Source organism: Drosophila montana, unplaced genomic scaffold (genome assembly GCF_035044405.1).
Source record: "Drosophila montana isolate Dmon_TW-CO22-7 unplaced genomic scaffold, ASM3504440v1 contig_1624_1, whole genome shotgun sequence".
Lineage (NCBI taxonomy): Eukaryota > Metazoa > Arthropoda > Insecta > Diptera > Drosophilidae > Drosophila > Drosophila montana.
In genome coordinates, this window is record NW_026996559.1 from 1,556,535 (window position 1) to 1,579,493 (window position 22,959).

Genomic DNA, 22,959 nt, shown 5'->3' on the forward strand with positions numbered 1-22,959 from the left:
TTGGAAACTGCCCGGTCATGGCATCAAAATGTGAATCAAGCCAATTTGTTGCAATGAAGCTTACAGCATGAGGCAGCAGTCAAAGAAGAGGCAAAAGCAGAAGAAGAAGAAGAAGAAGAAGAAGCAGTCGAAGGGAATTGATTTTGACAGCTATTTATGGCTGTCGATCGACAGGTCGACAGATCAAAGCGTGGGCAACTGACAGACAGAGTGAAAAGTGTGGGAAATGCGTTTTCTACGAAATATCCGGTAAAGGCAGACAAAGGCTGCATTGTGCTAAGGACGTTTGCCGGTTGCGTCTGTGGCAAGTGTGTCAACCCATGTATCTCTCTCTCTCTCTCTCTCTCGCTCTCACTCTCTCGCTCGCTCTCTCTCTCTCTCTCTCTCTAGCTGGCTTTCTGTTGAGACTCTCTTGTGTACCTGCCGAACTTCCCTATAGCATTTTACCTTTTACCATTCCCATTTGCCTGTTACAATTTTAATGCGTATCTGTCTCTGGCTCAAACGGCATAATAAAGCGAGTCCAGACCCTGTCCCAGAAATAAAAAAAAATCCCAAAAGCGAGCTCTGAATGGACACACACTAAATGCATGCATGCGTGCGTTCATATAGATGAGTAATTGTATAGAAATACAAATATATAAGTATGTACATATATAAGCTAAATTCATCTATGGATACGTATGTGCGACTAATAGCACCGCCATCCAAAAGTAAGGCAACTAATGAATTTTCATGGCGATTCCTGCGGGAAATGCCAATAGCTTTCAACGTTGTGTCGCCGCTGACGTAGCTAGACACACCATGGAAGCCACATATATACAGCAGGACAGACAGACAGACAGGCTGACAGAGAGACTGGCAGAGAGACTGGCTGACTGGCAGACAGACAGATAGACAGATAGACACTGGCAAGTGCGGCCACCCAAAAAACCCACCCACGACCCGCCACGGCGAGCGCTGAACAAAGGGAAATACAAACCGCAGCGCACGGGCCAGCATTGAGGGGGCTCCCTCGCAAAAGCTATTCAACCAAATGTTGTATAAATGTAATTCAATACTTTTTTCAATCTTGCAGTTGCCGCTGTTGTTGTTTGTTACTGTGTGGCAGTAAGTAAGTCCGCAGTACTGCGAAAAATGTTGCCACACACACACACTAACACGCACACACATACACATACAGTACAACAAATTGGAAACACATTTTACCCTCCAATTACTTAAATACAATACTCGCTGCGATTGAAGACTAGAGCAGGGCGTTACGTGGCCTGACAGGGCGGGGCGAGGCGAGGCGGGCCGGGTGGGGCAGGGTGTGGTGTGGTTTTGTTGGGTAATCGGCAGCAGGAGACAAGACCCAAGTCTTGAGCTGCCACAGTGGCGCATTAGTTAATAAACCTTTCAAAATAATTCAAACCCAATTAGCTTTTATAATTACATTTAATTAGGTGTCGATTATAATTATTTTTATGCTGCGACATTTTTTCGCAGCTTTCGAGTTAAGTCCAAAAATATTTCGATTTTTACATATTTTTATCACGTGCTCTCAAAAAAAAACATATTAAATCTTGTTGAATTAAAAATTATTTTAGGCTTAAGCAGAGTAAAATAACAAGATATTATTATATATTCTGAAAAGCAGAAAATATGAATGCATTCTAATAAATCTTATCAATTAAAATATGACATATTTTAATGCTTAAAACTGAAAACTTAAATAGATTCCACCTATTTCCCACCCGTTAGTGAATGTAAATTCATCGATTTTGCCGTGACACACACGTCTTAAATTGTACATACATTGTAGAAAAAAAGGTTTGAGATCGATAAAACTTATAAACAAAAGGTTGGACTCAAAGCCACCCATTTCTCACCCATATTCCACACACTTCTCGCTCGTGAATCTTTGTAAATAAGTTTGAAGCTGATCGAATAAATACTTAACTGTTCACTAAACCATCCTGCCCACCATTTCCCCATCCATAAAACTGTAATTTATTTTCCCTAAGATTCCAATACTATTACGATGAAAAAGTTGTACACAACCGATTTTTGCGAAGCTTCCACACTAACGGGAGAAATTCACAATGTAAAAAGTTCCGTCGCCCTTCGCTTTCGCTTGGCTCGTGCATTTGATCACCAATCACTGAGGGATTCGTCATTCAAACCAGCAGGATTATATAGACGGATGGGAAATAAGTGCGTTAACTTCAATATTTTGCCAGATTTACCTTAAGGAAGCATTCATTTGAACATGCATACACTTTGGTTATCGCATTTTTCTTAACGATTTTTTGTATGTGATCGTAACCTATCGATGATTATAAAATAATCTGCGACAGCGCTGCCAGTTCAGACTTTTTCCGAACGAATATCTACTTTTGAAACTGACTTGGTCGATATAAATGTCAAACATCTAACCTATCCGGAAAGATTTCCTATTTATGTATGCCTTCATTTCATAGTATTTACCGCTATAAAAATTCTTTTCTGTTTTGTTTCTTTTAGTTGATCTGTCTGTTTTTTGTTAAAGGTTGGCTGACCCCACTGATAAAAAAAAAAACTATCCATATGCATATGCATAATTTGTCGCAAGAGCTGTGGCCACACGCACACTGTGCAAATATCGCTACTACCTTACACACAGACACACACACACACACAAAGCCATGCGCATTTCTTGTAAGATTGTATGTATGTCATATGTCTGTCTGCCTGTCAGTCAGTCGTTTGTCATGCACGCTTCACGCCAACAGGTCTCTAATTTCGGACGCGCTCTCGCTCGCACTCATGCATTTGCATTGCTTTGCGTGTCATCAAAAGGACGAATGAATGAATGAATGTTAGTGTGCGTGAGCTTCTATGTGTGTGTGTGTGTGTGTGTGTGTGTGTGTGTGTATGTGCGTGTGCCTGTCCACCCCCCACTGCCGCTCGCTCTCCAGAGACTTGCTGCGCTTTGTACGCGCTAATAGATTTTCTATTACCTACATAGGGCAATCCCCGCCAACCCCGCCCAGCATACAGCCCGCTTCGGTCCCGTTCACATGCATGACCGAATTTTCATTTTACGCTCACCAAACGCGCGCGCCAAACGCTTTCCCAACCAAATCCCAACGGAGTCAGCATCAAGGCAAAATTATTATTATTATCATTATTAAAGGAGTCGATGTCGAGCAAACTGCCAAATCAGGGCTGCCCAACCAAAGTGCGTATCTAATGCCAACCACACACCGACCCCGCCACCGCCCCCGCTCCCGCCGCCCAACGCCCGACGCCCTAGTCAGAACCCGTAACCGCAACAGCGACCGCAGCGGGCGGCCGTTTCTGTTACACATGTCAATATTAGATTTAAGATTTGAGCGTAAGTTAAATGGGTTAAAGCCAAGCAGCAGGCGATGACAATGATGAGCAGCATTGGCAGGGGGATGGGAAAGGGGGAGTGGCAGTGGTAGGATACACTTGTGCATCGGTTGCAATTTACAACATATTTTGCTTAAACTCAGCCCATGAGCTGTGGGAAGGGGTCAGCACAGTGAGTGGGGGGGGGGGGGGGGGGGGGGTGCTGGGGGCAGCGTGACTGCTTATTGAGACACATTGTAATTAAATAAATGTTACTGCAGCTCAAGACCCGGCTGAGCACTCCGAGCATTCAGTCACCATGTCAACGAGATCCGCTGCCGCTGCCGCTGCCGCTGTCGCTGTCAAGGCAAAGGGTGCGGCAGAGGCGGAGCACTCGGATAGCGAGGTGGGGGAGGGGCAGCTTGTGCACATTGTGGCCGCAAGTGAATTGCACTTATCCGGGATTAGTAAAAATGCCACATTAAACAGCGTAAACAATGTAAAAAACTTGTTTATTATTGCAAAAGTTTATTAAACTACATCCGAATAAATGCAATTGCAGAAATTCTCCGCGCTTTCAATTAAATTAAATACGGCTCGGGAACTGATCATTTGTGCATAATTTATTGCACCATTAAACAAAATTTGGCGTGCCACATTTAATCAAATATTAACAAATATTTAAATAATGCAACAGTACAGTAGTCGCTCGCAAACTGTGATCAAATTGTCAATGGATGCATAATTCAAATATGGCCAAATCACAATTTACCTTATGCTAAAAGTAAGAGAATTAAATAAATAAATAAAAAAAAAAAACAAGATAAGGTAAATAAAAGAATGTTCGCGAAAGTTCTTTATTTCAAAATGTAAAATTAATATATAATTAATTTCAGGCGTTCTATTTTAATTTCCCTTTAGAAAACTTCAATTTTCGAATAACTTTTGTAAATTAAAACAATTTCTCTTTTAACCTAAATATTCTTGAAATTTATAAAATTTTCAATTTTGCGAATCACATTTGAAGGCTTTCAGGAAATTCAAACTTTTGAATAACTTCAGTAAATTTATTTAAATTTATTTTCTTAATTTTCATCATTATTTGTAAAATTTTATCAAGCGATCACTATGTATATTATATTCAATTAAATTTTCATAACTTTGGGGGAATTAAAATTTTAAGCATTTGCTTTGCTCTTTACTGCTTTATCTGATTGCTATAGATATATTACAAATTAGAATTCCCAACTGCAGATGGACAATTTGCTAGGTAGCGCCATTTCCGTTGTTTTTCAAAATAATAACGGTTTACAAAAAAAAATAGCCCAATGCAACTCAAAGCGCCATCTACCGAACAATTTATTATTGTTTAGGTGCTGCGTTGCCAACCATTGCGAACTATTGCTGACGTTTAACCATCGAAATGCCCGTCCACAGCAACTCTGAAAAAAACATCTGGGCATGTTTTGTTTTTGGCGCGCTTTTGCCACAACTGTTGTGCGTGTGTTTGTGTGTAGCGCGCGTGAAAGATAAACGAAAAGTGGAAAAAAGGCAAACTGCATTAGCAATTTACATATATAAACATTTACATAAACACCGCGAACAAGTGTAATAAGATGCCTGCCGGCATTGTTAAAACACCAAACACGACACGTGCAAAAGATGCAAATGCAACCAAATCGGCAGACCGCAATGGCAATGACAACGGCAGCGGTGGCAAGAAATTTGTGCAGACGCGTCTGCCATTTAAGCTGATAACGCCCGTGGCAAAGGCTGCCGCCGCCTCCCCAACGGCGACAGCAACCACAACTCCAACAGCATCGGCGTCCAGTGTTGTGGAAGAGGAGCAGTTGGAGCGTGAGCCCCGCAAGCGCAAGCTGTCCTATGACTGCGACGAGGAACCGGAGGCGGAGCAGCTGCGCCGCTCCAACAGCAAAGAGAATCTGGGCGAGCTGGGCGTGTCAGGCATTACGTCTAGCAAGAAACCCAAAACTGCAGATCCAATGCCCGAAGAAGTCATTGAGGTGGATGACGACGATGATGTTGACGACGACGACGAAGTCGGAGATGTCGAAGAAGAAGCTGCTGATGACCATGTCAAGGAGAAAAAGGTGAAGGAGAAGAGCGCGGAGAGCGTCAGTCAGCCGGCGCCCATTCAAATCAAGCTGCCGCTGAGCAACAAACGCGGCAAGCGCCGCAAGTCCCTGAAGAAGTCGGAAAAGTCGGTAAAGACTCCGCCAGCCGCCGAGCCCAGCGACTCCAGCGATGATATTGAGGTCATTGCCAATAGTCTTAATCCGCAAAAGCGACCCAAGGTGAGTGTGGCCAAGTCCAAAGCATCGCCAAAGATCGCAGCCAAGATCAAGATGCCTGTCCAGACCAAATTGAACGTGGAGGCCAAGTCGAAGCGAAAGGCCAAGACGATTGTCAAGGCCAAGACTGATCTGGAGTCCGAAACGACTGTGGAATCCAAGGAAGAAGTGAAGTCCAAACCGGATTCCCCGGCAAAGTCAGATGTGAAGTCCACGTCCGAAACGGGGTCAAGTGCCAAAGGCGAATCGAAGTCAGATAAAGAATCCATCATGGATGTCGACTCGGAAGTGATGCTCCTGGACAGCAGCGACAGCGACCTAAAGTCCGAAGAAAATGCTATCGCTGAGCAGTCCAGCACCGATCTGGACATGGACGTAGACAGCGACACGCTAAACAAAACGTCACAGGAAAAAGAGAGGAAGGAGGAGGAGGATGATGATGATGATGATGATGATGATGATGATGATGATGATGATGAGGAGCACAAGTCAGCCGGTTCGAGCGCCAGCGCTGCTGCCCGTGTGCCAAAGAAGTCGGAGAAGCTGCAGAACTTGACGCCCAAGCAGCAGAAGCTAATGGAGCAGCGACGCAAGGCGCGCGAAGAGAAGGAGCGCAAGCTGCAGGAGGAGCGTCGCCTCAAGCAGCTGGAGAAAGAGCAGCGCGAGCAGCAAAAGAAGGCGGAGCGCGACGTCAAGGAGGAGCAGCGACGCAAGGAGCGCGAGGACAAGGAGGAACTGAGGCGCAAAGAGCGTGAGGACAAAGAGGAACTGAAGCGCAAAGAGCGCGAGGAAAAGGAACGAAAGCGGCAGCTCGAGCACGAGGAGAAGCGCAAACGCAACGAGGCCAAGGAGGAGGTGCAGCGCAAAAAGGACGAGGAGCGTCGCCGCAAGGAACAGGAGAAGGAAGAAGCCGAACAGAAGAAGAAACGCGCCGCCGCATCCTTCACTAAATTCTTTGTGCCCAAACAGCCGAAACAATCCAACGGTGGCACGCTGGAGCACGAGCAGAACAGCTGCGACAGCGGCCCCAGTCACAGCAGCAGCCAGCAGCTCGCGTTTCGTCCCTTTCAGGTCAAGGACGACATGATCCTGGCGCCTGTCATACGCGCCACACTCGGCGCCGACACGCGCCAACAGCTAGACAGCCTGTTCCTCGTGCCCGATGATCAAGATGAAGAGAAGGAGGAAGAGGAACTCAACAGTAGCATTGGACGCGTCAAGCGTCCCACACGCGCCCAGCTCTATCTGAGCCAACTGAGCCTGGGCAAGCACAAGCCGCTGGCCAGCAAACGTGATGCCCGGCTGCAGAGATGTGCCAAGGAAGAGGAGGATGACGATGATGTCCAGGTGATTGGTAAGTGCACAGTTTTTGGCCCTTTTGGAAACATCTCATATTAACACAATCTGTTGCTTGCAGATGAGCTGGCCAATGCGGGCACGCCCATTGTGGAGGAGCGGCCCAAGCAGCTGCCCTGGACGCGTGCCAAGTATTTGCACTTTGCAGACAATCGTCGTCCGCCCTACTACGGCACCTGGCGCAAGCGCAGCCAGCTGATCAGTGCGCGCCGTCCACTGGGCCAGGATAAGGTATGTTATAAGGGAATTCGCTCCAGCTGTGCCCTAACCACAGACATATTTATATTCCTGCTGCAGAATCATTTCGACTACGAGGTGGACTCCGATTGCGAGTGGGAGGAGGAGGAGCCGGGCGAATCGCTGAGCGCCAGCGAGGATGAAAAGGAGCGCGAGTCTGAGGAGGAGTCTGAAGAGGAGTACAACGAATGGTTTGTTCCCCATGGCCATCTCAGCGACGAGGAGATGCAAAACGATGGCGAGCTCGAGGATGGCAACACACGTGAGGCGCAGAAAGCCAAGCTACAGGTGCTGCAACAGGAGTTTGCACAGGAAATGAAGAAACAGACCAAGAAGATCAAGCCACGCCTCCTGGGCCCCGTCTGGCTGGATGAGAACGGCAACAAATCGCAGCTGTGCCCGGCCGTCTTCATACAGACCATTGACATGTACGGCTGCTGGCAGCTGCAGCCGCTCACGCTGGAGCCGCCACCAGAGTCCGTTCGCGAGGAAGAGCCGCCCGAGGAGGTCAAGGCCAAGCCAAGCACCATGCAGTTGGACGAGCAGCTGCTGCAGCAACTGGTGCGTCTCATACACGGCAACAGCAATGCCAAGGCCTTCCTTATCTCCGAGTATCTGGAGTACTTGAAGACACAGATTCCGCAGGAGTCGCAAACACTGCTGCCGCCCAAGACTCTGCTGCGCGAGAAGTTCGACGAGCTGGCCAGCTGGAAGCCCGTCGAGCTGGGCACTGGCACCGAAGCCAAGAAGTCGAAGAAGCCCAAAAAGCGCCTCTGCTGGGTGGTCAATGCAGAAATGCTACACAAGTTCAAGCTGGACGAGCTGACGCTGCAGAACCAATGGAGCTACACGCTCACGCCCAAGATCAGTAAGACGGACACATCGTTGCGAGAGGCCACGCCGCCCACAGAGACAGCGGAGGCTTGCAGCACGCCCAAATCCGATGTTAGCAAGCGCGACGAGTCAGCGCTCAGCACGTCCACAGCAGGCACAAGCACAGGCACAGCCACAGCTGGCACAGCTTCACCCGCGGCGACAACCAAGAAACGTGGCACACTGCTCATGTCTGTGCCGCGGGATCAGCAGTTCCATGCGCCCACCAAGAATGCGCTCATCAGCCAGTATCTGCGCAAGCACAACGAGACGACCAGCAGGAAGAAGCCCTCACCGGCGCCAATGTCCGACGATGTTGTTCTGCTCTCCGACTAAACGGAGCTCGTCTCCTGTCCTTCTTTCTAAACATTAAACATATCTATCTTTGTCAGATCCTTTACCTAGCATCTAAATTCGTCTAGCCTTAGTTTTTACTGTACTTGCCGTGCGAACTATCCAAGTAACGCAATATCAATTCACTTGGCTGGTTCTATAATCGTACGGATGCGTTCTCCAGAAGGTACATGGATTTAAATATAGTTTTTTTTTTTCTCGATATATATATATGTATTTCTACAACAAATAAATTTTGTTTATTATTTATATGCAAATCAAGAAAGTTATTGAAATATTTGTAAAATTTCAGTCTTCGGTTAGTGTTTAAGAGACACTGGCACGATTTGGGTTCGAATCCAAGGATAGTTGTAGTATAGTCCTACCCAAGGGACAATTTGGCTTGATAGCTTAGAACTATATCACACAGGAATAATAAGTTGTCCAATTCTAGAATTAAAATTGAAGAGGCAGTTAGCATATCAGTTACTCACTCATTTCCCGTCCGTGACGGTGGAAATACGTATTCGTATACCCTGAACCCACTGATGAGTAAAAGGGGCTTTATGATTTTGTATAAATATATTTAACAGGCAGAAGAGCCAAGTCCGATCCCATGAGACTGTCATAAGTGCAAAATCATTATTTTTATGTTTTTGATCCGGAATCATTCTTTATATATTCACTTGATACGTTTTTTTCTTCTTTTTTCCGCAAGACGATACTGAACTGAAAACTTTAAAGCAATTTATAGCCGTCTTCAGGTTAAATGATCTATTCATATCTTAGAGATTATCACAAAAATCAGGAAAAAAAATATATTTTAGATTAGCTTTCAAGGAGCAGCCTATTCTAAAACTACTCTAAAATATCGGAGCGTACATCGGAGATCTTAAGAGTTAATAAGTCCATAAGCCAGAATATTTAACTTTTTAAATACATCCCAAATGGGTGGGTACCCATAAAACTATGCTTAAAGACGACCTTTCTTTCGATAATATTAATGCAGTTGCCATTTCGGATTGTCCAAAATTTTAAACAGTGGAATTGGCCTATTCAATGAAACGCGACTTTAATTTCAAAATTCAAATAAGGCTGCCTAGTTCATATTTACGAATCAACTTTGGAATGGGATCCGAAACTTTTTAAAAAGTGTTTAAGAAACTTCCGGTTAAGATATGATTTCCTGATGTATTTTCCGTAAAATTATTTAGTCCTTGGCAAACCCTTAGACAACTATTTTTCTAGGTTGTTTTTTTTTTTTTATTTTTGCATTTTGTTTTAAATTAATTTAAATATTAAATATACATTTACTTAATATGACCGACAAAAAAGATTGTTGAAAAGAAACATGAGTTTATTATTGTTAGTTTTGTGTTTAATTTTTTTTAAATTTTACTATCGTTGTTGGTATGTGCTTGTGTGTGTGTGAGTGTGGCTGTATATGAACGGGTGATCTTTAAAAATCGCGATTTTAATTAGATTTGACATTAACTGTCTGATTTTTTATTTTTTGCTATGGTAATCGTTGTTGTTGTTGTTGTCGTCTGTTGGTCGGAAGGTTTCGCTCCCAGTTCAATCCGTGTAACCCGAGGCCCAGACCCCACCCAAACCCTACCCCAATTTACCCAAACCCCCCTATCCGCCCCCACCACCAATCCTTGGTTTTCGAAACATAGTTCATTTCACGCGCTATCTACATTCGATCGATAATCGATTAATCGATCGCAGTTCGATGAAATTATATATTTTTGAAATAAAAATCACAATTTGAAGGCGATGCGATTTGAAATGTTGATATACTACATACATATACATACATACATGGACAGACATACATGCATACATACATAGGACATCCATAAAAACTAGTTCTACAGACGGATCACACATAAATATATGTATGTACCGTTATATTATATATAATAAGGCAAATACGTTGAGGGTCAATTTGTTGCAGGAAGTCGAATCTAAAAAAGTATATCTATAGGTAAGTCAATAAATCGTTTGGTGTGTGTGTGTGTGGGTATGTGTATTGTCTTAGAAACCAGTCATTTAGAAGTGTATGTGTGTGTGTGAGTGTGTGAATGTGTGTGAGCTCTGCGTTGTGCGAGCGAGCGAAAGAGAGAGAGAGAGTGCTAAGCAAAAACAAAAATGTTAAATTCAAATAAAAAAATATTTAAAAAAAAAAGAACAAAAAATTTAAGTACTTAAGATTTAAGTTTAAGTCATTTACAAGTCAAAATATATCTTTTTTTTGTTTTCTTTTGTTTTTGTTTGTTTTTTTTTTTTGCAATTGATGTGGTTCTGTTAAGCGTTTTCTGGTTGTTTGTCTGTTTTTGGTCGCCATGTCTTTTAGGGTTTCACATTTTGCCAATCCACACTAGACACCCTGATCCTGATCCTGGTCTACATCGAGCGCACGTCAGGGCAGCAGCAGGGGCTTGAAGTATGCCCGACAAAAGATTGTGGATGCCGATGGGGGCAGGTCCTGATTGCGATAATACATATTGCACTCGCGTTCCGTCAGCTTATCGAATACGGCCGCATATTCGCGATGGAATGTGGCCAGGTCCACATTGGCCCGGCCAATGGCCGTTAGCGCCAAAAAGAGTATATCCCGATAGAATGAATGCGAACGCTCCAACCCGCTGCTCTTCAGTTTGTGCCGTTCGTTGGCCAAACGCTTCAGCGGCGTTGCCATATCGTTGCACCGTATCGCCGAAATGATTTGTTGAATGACACTGCAACAAAAGAAACAATTATGAATAAGTTGAATCAAGACAAAGAGTTCAATATATAAGCCTTGATAAATATTAAAATATATCTACAGTCACTTAGTTGTGCACGCACTTTCTCTTGAAGGTGTTCCTTTATTGAGCGACAGGTCGATAATTCAGTTTTTGCCTACTAAAACTCATCTAATCATTTTCGATCAAGAAGCTTATTCAGGTATTTTCTAACAGATTCAGCTATTATTTACGTGGCACAGTTACCAACCCTGCATATGAGTAATATCTTGTCAAGTAATATATCATATATTTCTATTGGAAGAATCTGTCATAATATGCGTTTTTGTATGGAGTATTTGACAATTCGTCACAATATCTTGAACCAACTAAGAATAGAGTTTCTAGCAGTACTATCCCGACCTCTAAACTTGCCTGCAAATCATGCCTTATCAAATCGAACTAGTATATTATAAGGCTTTTATGGGAGCAGATGCTCGGAAATAAGAGCCATACATATGTCTACAAGGGCATTAAATCTGCGACGGGCCGAATATCGCCGTGCTTTCTAGTTTGTTTTTCATATCGACAAGGGCCTTAATGTGTTTGTTATAGGAAAGCAGACGACTTGTCCATGTATACAATATAAATATATATATATTTATGCCTTACTTCATGCTGAGCTGCGCCTGATCGGTGAGCAGTGCCTTGATCAATGGACTTGCTGGCTGCGTCTCCCGATAGAGTATATACATGGGCGAACCGCTAGTTTCGCTATGCAAATTTAGATTATCCCACAGGCATTGTATGTGCACGGTCTTGACCTTAGTCAGTGGATCCAGTTGCTCCTCATCGCTCTGCAAAAGAAATGAATCAATGACATGAGCTACAACACCATGGAATTTGTTTTGTAGTCACCGTTGGCGGCAGGCTCAGTTCGGGCAGATGCGTCTTGCACTCGATGCGCTCCATTAGCCACAACAGATTCCAGTAGATGATTGGATGCTCCTCGACAAAGTTGGGCTTGATAAGCGACAAGTCACCCTCTTGGGTGAGTATATTCTCCAGCTCTTTGCGCAGCACTAGCGGATTCAGATACGGCACCGTCAAGCAAGACTTGTTGGCAGCCACGCTCTCGCCATTGTTTTCTGTCGCGGCGGCCTCCAGGCGCGTGATCTGAACGCTGAGAAAAGGCACCGTCAGCTTATAGCACGCATGGCATGTGGTATTCAAATTGGAATCCTCCGCCGACCAGCCGCTCATGATCTCCTCATCATAGACCAGCACCGAGCAGTTGTGACACTGCGAGCATGTCGTCAACTGTATCAGCACATCGCATTCCGGATCCGCGGCCTGCAGCAAAGCAATAATGGTCAGTTTAGGTTCGGAATTGGATAGACTCACTTACCTCAATAATGGGGCTGTAAAGATTGTCGGGCAGCGCGGGAAAGGAGTACATATGCATTGCCGCATTGGAGCTGTTCTCGCCCAGCGGTACCAAATTGTTGTAGCTCGACTTGCGCGACTCGCTCAGCCTGCCCCAAGGATCTAGATCGCTAGAGACGCGACGTAGTTTGCCCTCATCGGCACCGCCAGCTGTGTCATGCTCTTCGCCGCCCGCAGTCGCCTCCTGCTGGTGATGATGCTGATGATGATGATGGTGCTGCAGATGATGGTGGTGATGATGATGATGGTGATGGAGCTGCTGGTGGCCATTATTTGTCTTCACCGGTGTCGAATTGGCCGATATGGCGCCCTTGATCTCATCAAACTTGCGCGTCAGCGAATTGGCCGCATACTTAATGCTGCTCAGGCTGCCCTGGATCAGCTCATTAGATTTCTTGCTTGTCAAGCTGGGACTGTTAGAGAGCAAAAGTAAGATGAGCATTGGTTAATATTTGCCATTATTTAGTTGAACGGCTTTTACACTAACACACAATATACAGGAGGGTTAACGAGAGAAGTGCCAACAACAACAATAACAAGACACAATATCAACAGCAGCAGCTAACGATCCCGAAGAAGCGGATTATCGGATAGGTTTTTTATTTAATACATTTCCATACTACCTTAGACCCCCACACAGTAGGTGAATCGGTAAGAAAGTTCGCGCAGATCGATCGGATATGAAATAAAATAAAACCACACATAGTTTTGTACTCTTTTTTTCTGTTTCTGTATATGGATTTTTCAATTTCCAATTTCCCAAAAGTCTATCAATAAAAAAATCACACACTTGTGAATTTTTCAAAAGACCCGAGTTTCGTTATAAAGCAATTCAACCATAAAATAGAATCGTTTGCTGCTGCGCTGCTTAAACATGTGCGAAGAGAAGGTGAGTAGTGAGAAAGAGGGTGAGAGTGAGTGAGCGAGAGAGACAGATAGTGAAAGAGAGCGAGTTTTGGGTGCTGTTGTGGGTTATGACAAAACTGGGTTTTGTGTTTATGTTAAGTTTGTATTTTCCTATTATGTTATGGAATATGCAAGTTGTTAACGACCAATGTGAATGTGTGCGTGTGTGTGTGGCTTATGTCAAACCTTGAATTGCCCGCCACCAACAACAACAACAACAGCAACGCCGACGACGACGAAGATCAAGTTGAGTTAAAAAGAGAACCCAAAAGCCGAAACGTGTATCGCTGCAACTGATCAAATGTGGAACTAAAGTGGAACATAAGTGGTTTCAATTGTTTTGTGTGTATTAAATCAAATGCTGCGCGACAACTAAGACATTTCCAAACAGAACCATCAATTAAACAATTTGTAATCGACAATAATTAATTGTAATTGGCTTTTATGCAAAAAAGGATTTTAGACTGACAATGAAAGCTTTCGATTATCGTAATTTTTATTAAAATTAATTGTAACTTTTCAAAAGCTATCCATTTTATATCCATTTTTCAATTTAAAGTAATAATTTGTAACTTTTCTTGTGAAATTGAAACTAATTAAAGCCAAAATAAAATAAAATTACCACTATACAAGCAACCAGAACAATTTGTATTTTGTAATGGTAATGTTATCTGTTTGAAATAGTACTTTACGTTTTGAATGACCAAAGAACTTTATAACAAGACAGACATTACATTTAATAAGCAATACTTTGAAGTATAAATTGCAATTATAATTGAAGCTTCTCAATTGTAATTTAGTTGTTCAGTCATTTATAACTGTTATAAATATTCTACAGAAAAGAAAAACCACCTATTGCAGTGGTTTACCAAAGTGGAAGCTGCGTGGAAAGTAACTTATTCGTATGCCCCGCAGCATAAACTCAGTGTGTGTGTGTGTGTGTGTGTGTGTGTGTGTAAGAGAGTGTGTAAGTTTAAGGAGCTTTTTTTTCTGTCTGACTTACCTTATGCTTGATATATTTTCTATTATATTGGCGGGCAATTTCAAGTCTTTCTTAAGGGACAATCGTGCGGGTGAATAACGTCTACGGTAAAAAAAAAAAGTTGCACAGAAACGAATTGGAGCGATTTTCAGAGAGTTTTCATATGTAAAAATACAAGAGGCGAAAGTAAACAAATAAAAATAATATCTAGACACAAATCTCTGAAGGAAAAAAGAAAAATAGCAGTTGGACTGCGTTCGTATGGGTGTGTGTGCTTGGAATGTGTATGAAATATATGTGGATTGAGATTCGATTGGTGAATGGCACACTATAGTTTATAAAACAAAATGTTGCCTGCTGGTTCTTTCTTTTTTTTTTTTTTTTTTGCATTCAACTCTCAGACCAACTGACGACTTAGTTACCCGAATGTAAACTTCAGGGAGGAGCCAATGTTGGCCAGACTGTGGGTAACCCCGCTGCTGGCCACTGGCATCGTCTCCGATCGATGCATGCTCTTCCCAATTTGCGTGGACTCATCAAACGTGGCGCTGCGCTGTCCCCTGAAAAGGATTGGTTTATCGCTGTACATGTTGCTGTTGAGAGCTGTCGTTGTCGTTGTCATTTCTGCCTGTGCCTCCGGCACCAGTGTGGGTGTAGCGTCCTCCTCATTTAAGGCGCCTAGCGGATCGTTTTGGGTGACGGGTGTGCGTGGTGAGATTCTATTAAAAAAAAAAATGGCAAATCAAGGATACAAATAAAAAAAAAACCATTCATGAGCAGGCCCAACTCACTTGGTGGGGCTCTGGACGCGTTGTCTGGCCTGTTGAGTAGCCACATGGTCATCGAGCTCGTCTGGCTCCTGCTCCTCCTCCTCCTCATCCAAATCCACGTCTAATTCGTAGTCACCGCTTGCAAATTGCATATCCTGCTTGCCCTTTTGCGGTGTCAGCGGCGCCGATTGTTCCTCATGTTCGGCCTGTTCACCATCCTCATCCTCATCGTCCTCGCCATCGCCAATGCTCATGATTTGCTTACGAGGTTTGCTTAGCAGCTGCGCGTCGCCGCCATAGATAGGCGTATGCGGCGTGTGGGGCGAACTGCCATTGGCGCTGTTGGCGGCAGACTCGCCGCTGATGAGCAGACCAGCGCTGTTCACCACATCCTCGGTGGGCAGCACATCCGGAGCACCGCCCGTGACCGTTTGACGCACTATGCTGCCCAGCTTGTTGCGCAGCCTGTCAAAGGCGGCAAAATCAAGCAGACCGCCACCGCCGCCTTCGCCGGAGCTGGCCAAGCTGCTGCGCGACTGGCCGTCCACCATTTCCAATGTGCTCAGATTGTGGTCATGCGAGGAGCTAAGTGATTTGCACACCTTGGCGGTACGACGTTTGCCGGCACGTCGAAAGTGTCCAGCGCCCATGATGACATTCTTGATGCGGTTCCAGCGGATCTGGCTGAGCGTGGTGCTGTCGCTGGGCCATTGGGATTCGAGGACGCAGCGATTATAAAAGCCGTAGGTAAGGGCGTTCGGTTGCAGGCCCGACCTCTTCATCAGATAGTGCAGTCGCACCGCCAGCACTGGCAGATTGTGTATGCCGCACAGCTGCATCATGATGCGATAGCAGAACTCATCGCAGGTGATTTTCAGCTTACTGGCGCGCACCAGAACATCATAGGCGGCGCGCAAAATGTCATGCTCCTTACCTGCATGCCGGGGATCCATCACCATGGAGGGCAGTATTAAAAAGTAAAGTGAATAGCAGGTGGCCAGCAGATATTTAGACCACGCCTCCGGATGCTGCTGGCAACGGCTGGCCATCTTCTGTGACAGCTTCACCTCGTGCTTGGTACGACGCGCGATGGGCGAGCCGGGCGACAGAGACGCATTTAGCTGTAGCTGCAGGAACTGTGACAGCGCCGTCTTTCTTGTGCTATGCAGCAATTCTGGCTGCAGCGTAAAATTCTTGTAAACATAACTGGCGGAGCCGCCTGACGTTAACGACACGTTGTCCGGCGGAAAGATGTACTTGGTGCGCTCGCTGCTCTGGCCCGTATCCCAGTCGACCAAATGCAGCTGTCCAGGCGTCTCATCGTAGCCGGTTACCTTCTCGGCGCACTCGTCAAAGAAGCTGAGGCCGTGATCTCCATCGGACACGAAACTGCGCTCCTCAATGAATCTAATGAACATCTGAGTTTTCATCAGCAGCTCAAAAAATTTCTGGTGCGACTGTACGAATGAGAAAGAGAGAGGGTGAGAGGGAGATAGAGGGCAATATGTTATTCATAAAATCCATTTAAAAACGTAACGTAACCTAAATATAAAAATGTTTATTACTAAGCGAAAATTGTATACGATGTTTTGTTAATCATCAAATTTCACTTTTAATCGCCTTTAGTGTTAATCATATTTCAATATTTATTTTATTATTGCTGGAATTCAAAATATGAGATCACAAACCATGACTCATTTTGAATAGCATCAGTTTTTTTTTATTAAACGATTTCATAAAGTAAACAGTTCATAAATAACCGACTGGAAAAACGAATAGAAATAACCAGGAATTTATTTTTATTAAAAGCTGACATTTTTGGAAGGCGAAACACAGAGATGATCTGGAGAAAAGCAAGAAAGAAGAGTGGCCGATGAAGGAATGCCCTTGCTTGACAAAAGTAGTTTCAAATAGTGGAAGCACTATCGAACTTGAACTTGAATGTTAAAATATAATACCTAAGTATTAAGCAACATCATGCCTTTAAGCAATGCTTAATAAGGTGTCGTTTAAATAAGCTCCTTAGAGCAAAAAATTGAAAAATAAGCATAAGCCAATCAATTATTAGTAAAGTTTGAAGTATTATAGCGTATTAAAATGTCGTCAACGTAACCAAAATCTTTTGTTAATAATCTGTGTAAATGTTTGCGATATGAGGCAAACATTCAAGGGTATTCGAATATCGCATTAAAAGGAATCATCTGCGACGCCATAAAGTGGCAAGAGGTTTGCACCGCTTTCCGTTTCCCTCATCGGGGAACTTCTTGAGGCTGACGTCAGACGAGGAACGTGAATTTCATTTGAGATAAAAATAGATTGAAATTTTGTTTATTGCTGCTAGGAAATACAAAAAACGAAAGCAGCAATAGTCTATAAGGCCATATTGATCGCCGTACAGAGTCTGCCTACACGCAATTTCTTAACCAACCGTCTGGAAGATACCCAATTCCCCGCACTTACCTTATCGCGCGAGCGCAGAAAAGCTTTCAGCTGAAATAAGGCACTTGGATCCGTGGCGCCCACGGAGGGCGCCTTTGAAATAGGCACCAAGTAGTCACGATAGCCGCGCAATATGCACGCCATGAAGAGCAGAAATGCCTCCTGAATGCGCTGCTCTAGCACCAGCTTAAAAAAAAAAAATAAATAAAAATAGACTAAATTAAACAACCTTTGGAAAGTGGATGAGATATGACGGGTAGCTTGCCTCACGCTTGCGCTTCCGTATGTCACGATCCAAGCTATTAGTGGAGTCATAGCTAATGGGCTTGGCGTTCTCCAGCTCGGTGAGCGTCTGTCGCAGTAGTCGTGCGGCGCGCTTGGGCAGAAGCTTTGGCGTCAAATGGCGCTGCGAGTCGCACAACTGCAGAAAAGAGAAATAAAAGAATAGAGTAATTGACAGCTGAGCTGCGAATGAGACATGCGTACGCTGATGTTATTCGTGTCCAGATCAATGCAGGTTACATCTGTGGGCGGCTCGTACAGATCAAAGAAGCGCGAGTCGACGCCAATCAAATAGGGCAGAGGCGCATGCAAAACCTCGGCCAAGCCCAGCGGGCACAACGGTATATAGGGGCATTGCCACTTGAACGGAAACAGCAGCGAGACAATCGCCTCAGCGACGGCAGTCAGCGTTGCAGGTCTGCAAGTGAGAGCGCGGTTAAACGAAATAATTTACAAGCAATAGATAAAGTGCACACAGACATACCTGAGCGAGTGTATGAGTATCTTTTGTTCGGTGAGCGCAAGGAGGAGTACGTGCAGGCAATTGTCGGTGCCTAAATTCTGGAGCAACATGTGGAAACCGGCGCCACTGCGCGGCAATGGCGAATCCTCTGGCTGTGTGAGCAGAATACGATCATTCGACTCGCTGGACAGCTGCAGATGTATGCTAGGCGCCGGGAACGGCACCTCGTCCAGCAGCTGGATAATGTAACGCTCCACGGGTATCGGTATATTGACGCCATACAAGACCATGCGCTAAGGGAGGCAAAAAATATTGTTAGCGGACATCTGTTAATTGATCTTTGCGTCGCTTACGTGTAAGTATTTAAGCCATTTATCGAAGGTGTCGCCAAAGGGATGGTGCGACAGCAGGCAAATGGCCTTGATCATGTGCAGCGAGTGCCGTGACGCAAACTCCTCATCCCAGCCAAGCAGTTCGCATTGCTCCGCAGATAGCAGCGATGCACTGGAATAGAAAAAAAAAACAAAAACAACATTTGAGCCAGGAATCAGTTTGCAATTGGTGCGTTGCTTACTCGTAATCCTCGTAAAAGGTAAGAGCCGAGCCGTAGACCTTGTAGGTGCCATCGCTTACAGTCAGCACAAAAGTGCTGAATACTGGGCTGATGGGTTTGCGTTTTTCAGTGCCATTGACATGTGGCCAGGCCTCTAGGCTGGCGCCCATGGGCAGGCAGAAGAGCGGCACGCTCGGGCATAATTTGAGGGGAAAGTCCGTGTGATCTACGGTGGGATAGCGCAGTAATATTTCTGGCTTATAACTAATGTGCTTGGGACGATACATGGACTTCTTGTAGCACAAATATACATCGCTGCCCACATAGCCCTTGTTCAGCGTCTTGTAAATGAGACAGAAGGCATGCGGCGGCCGTTCCCCTTTACTCTGGACAATCACGCACAGCTCGGTGACCACCAGCTCGTTGCAGGGCATGTCTGGACGGGCGCGTCGATATGTGAGAAAGGTTTTCGCCGACGAATTATTAACATTGGCCACACGCCCGCCGGGCGTTTCGGCAACAATTTCCGCATCCGACATGATGCGTTCATGACCATCGTAAAGCACGCCTAAATGAAAATACAAACAAATGTACTCAAAAGAATTTATTTGCCAGATATAGATTTGCTTACCGATATCCACTAGCGGCGGCCGATCCTTGCCGCGTCGAAAGTATATGTAACATTCAGTGGTGCGTACCGAGCCATGATTAAGATTCGCCGGCAGTCCCGTTGGTGTGTGCTCCAACAGCTCAAAGCCATCGGGCAGTTGCTCGCCCAGCAGCGGAAAGAAAACGCCAATGTCCGTGATGGGCTCAATTGTATTGGCCGCACGCAGTCGGCCCGAGTCATTGAATATGTTGTCCTGCAGCAGCTGCGGCTGCTCGGGCATGCCGGCCACCACAAAGTAGTCCGCTATGCGCTTCTCCTCCATATCTTATGCTGTAATCGGTCGTGTGTTTGTTTCAACTGCAAAGAAATGCCAAAAAGGGTAAACTTTAAGTTTGGTGATTAGATAAAACGGACGGGTAGACACAGCCACGGAGTCAAGTCGCGAGCGGCAGCTGGCGCAAATCTTTGTTTACATTGCCGACATCGCTGCTATCGCCGAAAGCTGATTGTAAATGCGCACAAGTCGAATGAAAATCAAAGTAATAATAAAAATAACTAAGCGACTTTGCTGGAATCTCGATACGAACGGCGTCGCTGTCGTGGACTTTGTTGTTGTTGCTGGTTTGTATTATGCTGCGACCACAGCTTACAACAAAAACAAGTTCCGCATGATGATTCAACGACGTTTCCGCTGCTATTGCTGCCGTTCAATGCCAGGCCTTTTGTTTTGTTGCTGCTGATTTGGTTTTTGTTTACAGGAATCGAAATTCGCTCCCGTTGCGGTTGTTTCAGACTCGTATGCAAAACTTACAAATCCGCTGCTGTCTTTTTGGTCGTCGTTGTTGCAGCTGCTGAAAAAAGCGCTGCTGCGTCTTTGATTTCAGTTTTCAGTTTTCGACGTCGTTTCTGCAACTTCTTCACACTACGTTAATTTCTACACAGCGTTGCACAAACACACACACACACGCATACACACGTTCATACTGACAAGACACGAAATCATACATACATATCGATATGTAGGCGGCGACATTCGCCCACTTGCACTTTGTCTTGACTTTGTGCCCTTAACTATCGCGCGTCTTTTGTCCAATTTGTTACGTCGCAGCCGTTTAATGCATGCGAAATCGTAATCAATTGAAAGCTAGTGTTGTTGATATATCGCACATCGCTTACATGAAATTTCGATATTACAGTATATGTATCGATTATTATTATTTATGTTATTTATTAATAGTGGGACTCCTGAAACTAATTTAGATATGATTTAGATTTCGGTGATCAGCTGTTCACAGCTGCTCCAATCAAGTGTGTAGTGGGCCCAGAATAAGTAAAGAAATTTGGGCCGCACTAGGCGATTTAATGAAGTCAGTTCCAAAGATATTTTGATTTAGATTTCATATCATTGTGCTTTATTGACCGTTCTTCATAATTCTTTGCTTAAGTAAGCCCAGCTAGAGAACATCCAAATGAGTCGGAGGCGGTGTCTATTTCATTTAATTCTTCACTAGGACTCCATTCCCGGTGGTACCACCTAACTCTATTTCGTATTTTGTTAAATTGCAGCAATTAAAAGTTGCTGATATCCCGAATTCTGGATGCCGCGCTGCAACAACGAATTGCCGATAGTTTTGCACTATCGCCATCGCTTCGAGATGAGTGAATATGAGCTCTTACTTACCGATGACGATTCATTGTAAATATCGAATTTTTTATTTACCGCAAACTGGTTTGTATTTAAAACTATCAGACTAATGTTTAATTTTGGATAATATTTGAAAAAAAACACAAAAAAAGATCAGCCGAGGCCGATCGGATGGTGAGCGAACACATTATATTAATGGGAAAATTTTCAGTTTCCTACCTCTTACCGTGTTGGCTAAGCGTTGAATACCAATTAGTCACCCAGCCAAACAGTTATATATATTGAGATTTATATAAATATTTTTGAACCAATATATTCTTATGTATGCAAATATTAATTAATAATTTATTTACATTTTTATCATGTTGAAAAAAAAAATCATTTATAATATTTTGTATTGTATTAAATAATATAATTTTTATCCAATTTTAAGGAACAAAAAAGGGCATAGTGGCACACGCTTGCAATTGTATTATTTATACAGCTTTTAAATATATAACAGTTTGCGATAAGTGGAAAATTCAATAATTACAATGAATCGTCATCGGTAGTTAGCAGTTATCATTTGCTCATTTCGGAGTTTTGACGATAGTTGAAAACTATCAGATATCGGTGCTGCACGACATTCGGCAATTGTGCTGCCAATGGGTTATTAGGGTCTTCTAAGTGTTTATATTTAATACCCTACATAATAAAGTCAAGCTTTATTAACGGAAACTGAATCCTGGTAAAAAAATAAGTGGATTAGACACCCCCAACGATTCATGTGGATATTATTTAGCTGGGTTAACCAAACCTAAGATTATCCTTAATTGCTAACCTGTTTTGAAATACGCAAAGCTTCGCCGCTGGATATGAAACCCTTCTGAAAACTTAGTAGAATAGACACTAACCCGACTCATTTGGACGTTTTTTATCTAGGATAACCTAAGCAAAGAAAAAATGTACAATTACCGTTATACCGATGAGCGGCACAAGTATCGATATACAAGGTATCGTAGTCGGTTTGGCGCCAGCAATTCCGCATTTTAAATTTGCTAACATCTTTTTCTATACTATAATAAACACTTTTTTGTAATATTTTATTACAATATTGAGAGGCAAGTCTGCTTCGTTTAACCGCGACCCAATTAGTGCATTGCAATTGTATTTAAAGTTCTTTGCTCTGTGGCCAAGCCAAGCAGAGCGTAACCGGGTCCAACAATGGCGACGCATGCATTAGGCCTAATTATGATTTTTTTATGGATTTAAGCCAAGCTGTTGTCTATTATTCCTAATTTACAATGGAACAGTTGGTGGCAGCACTTGTCCATTGAGCCAAGCCGCTCGGTTTCATTATAACAGCAGTTGGCTTGAGTTTTAACTCAACTTGAGCGCATTGTTGACTGCGAGTCGCGACTCAAATTCTGCGCAGCCAGCGGCGCCTTAAAGGGGAGAGTTACTGTTGCCTGCTGTTTGCCACCCCCTGAGACAAGGACTCTGCTGCGCAGTTTGACTCGGTTTTGTTTACAAATATTCCATCGTGCTTGCCGCTCGTAACGGAGTCCTTAGAGATTTGAAGGCGCGCCTGTTGCGTGCGCCCGTTGGACGTTGCCTTAATGGATTCTGCTGCGGCCTCGATTGCTCTGGTTGCCCCGATAGACCGGCTGCTCTTTCTGTTTGTGATAATCTAATTATGCGGTCT

The 22,959-nt window shown here is 44.2% G+C and overlaps 2 protein-coding genes across 5 annotated transcripts; one reads left to right on the forward strand and one right to left on the reverse strand.

Moving 5' to 3' along the window:
• The first annotated feature begins 4,837 nt into the window (after positions 1 to 4,837).
• On the forward strand, positions 4,838 to 8,728 carry Caf1-180 (Chromatin assembly factor 1, p180 subunit). Of its 2 annotated transcripts, XM_064699728.1 has the most exons (4): positions 4,838 to 6,380; positions 6,414 to 7,005; positions 7,069 to 7,238; positions 7,305 to 8,728. In XM_064699728.1, the coding sequence occupies exons 1-4, from the start codon at positions 4,956 to 4,958 to the stop codon at positions 8,451 to 8,453; spliced, it is 3,336 nt and encodes a 1,111-aa protein (XP_064555798.1). In that variant the 5' UTR covers positions 4,838 to 4,955; the 3' UTR covers positions 8,454 to 8,728. The 2 variants fall into 2 exon arrangements, with proteins under 2 accessions (XP_064555798.1, XP_064555797.1); XM_064699727.1 differs by having other exon boundaries at positions 4,838 to 7,005.
• Positions 8,729 to 10,115: 1,387 nt separating this feature from the next.
• Positions 10,116 to 20,793, reverse strand: Crag (DENN domain-containing protein Crag). Of its 3 annotated transcripts, none has more exons than XM_064698855.1 (15): positions 20,640 to 20,793; positions 19,652 to 19,987; positions 19,042 to 19,588; positions 18,821 to 18,971; positions 18,489 to 18,760; positions 18,209 to 18,422; positions 17,988 to 18,143; positions 17,744 to 17,908; positions 15,305 to 16,740; positions 14,936 to 15,232; positions 14,535 to 14,615; positions 12,588 to 13,038; positions 12,098 to 12,532; positions 11,852 to 12,036; positions 10,116 to 11,194 (listed from the first exon to the last, which is right to left on the reverse strand). In XM_064698855.1, the coding sequence occupies exons 2-15, from the start codon at positions 19,950 to 19,952 to the stop codon at positions 10,876 to 10,878; spliced, it is 5,010 nt and encodes a 1,669-aa protein (XP_064554925.1). In that variant the 5' UTR covers positions 19,953 to 19,987; positions 20,640 to 20,793; the 3' UTR covers positions 10,116 to 10,875. The 3 variants fall into 3 exon arrangements, with proteins under 3 accessions (XP_064554925.1, XP_064554916.1, XP_064554934.1); XM_064698846.1 differs by lacking the exon at positions 20,640 to 20,793 and adding an exon at positions 20,442 to 20,606; XM_064698864.1 differs by lacking the exons at positions 14,535 to 14,615; positions 20,640 to 20,793 and adding an exon at positions 20,442 to 20,606.
• Between the last annotated feature and the right edge of the window lie 2,166 nt (positions 20,794 to 22,959).

Coding starts and splice junctions, on each gene's coding strand:
- Caf1-180 (XM_064699727.1), top strand. CDS start 4,956: ATGCCTGCCGGCATTGTTAAAACACCAAACACGACACGTGCAAAAGAT. Junction 7,006..7,068: donor CGATGATGTCCAGGTGATTG/GTAAGTGCACAG, acceptor TGTTGCTTGCAG/ATGAGCTGGCCAATGCGGGC. Junction 7,239..7,304: donor GTCCACTGGGCCAGGATAAG/GTATGTTATAAG, acceptor TTCCTGCTGCAG/AATCATTTCGACTACGAGGT.
- Crag (XM_064698855.1), bottom strand. CDS start 19,952: ATGGAGGAGAAGCGCATAGCGGACTACTTTGTGGTGGCCGGCATGCCC. Junction 19,589..19,651: donor GCCGCCGCTAGTGGATATCG/GTAAGCAAATCT, acceptor ATTTTCATTTAG/GCGTGCTTTACGATGGTCAT. Junction 16,741..17,743: donor TTCTGCGCTCGCGCGATAAG/GTAAGTGCGGGG, acceptor TCATTCGTACAG/TCGCACCAGAAATTTTTTGA.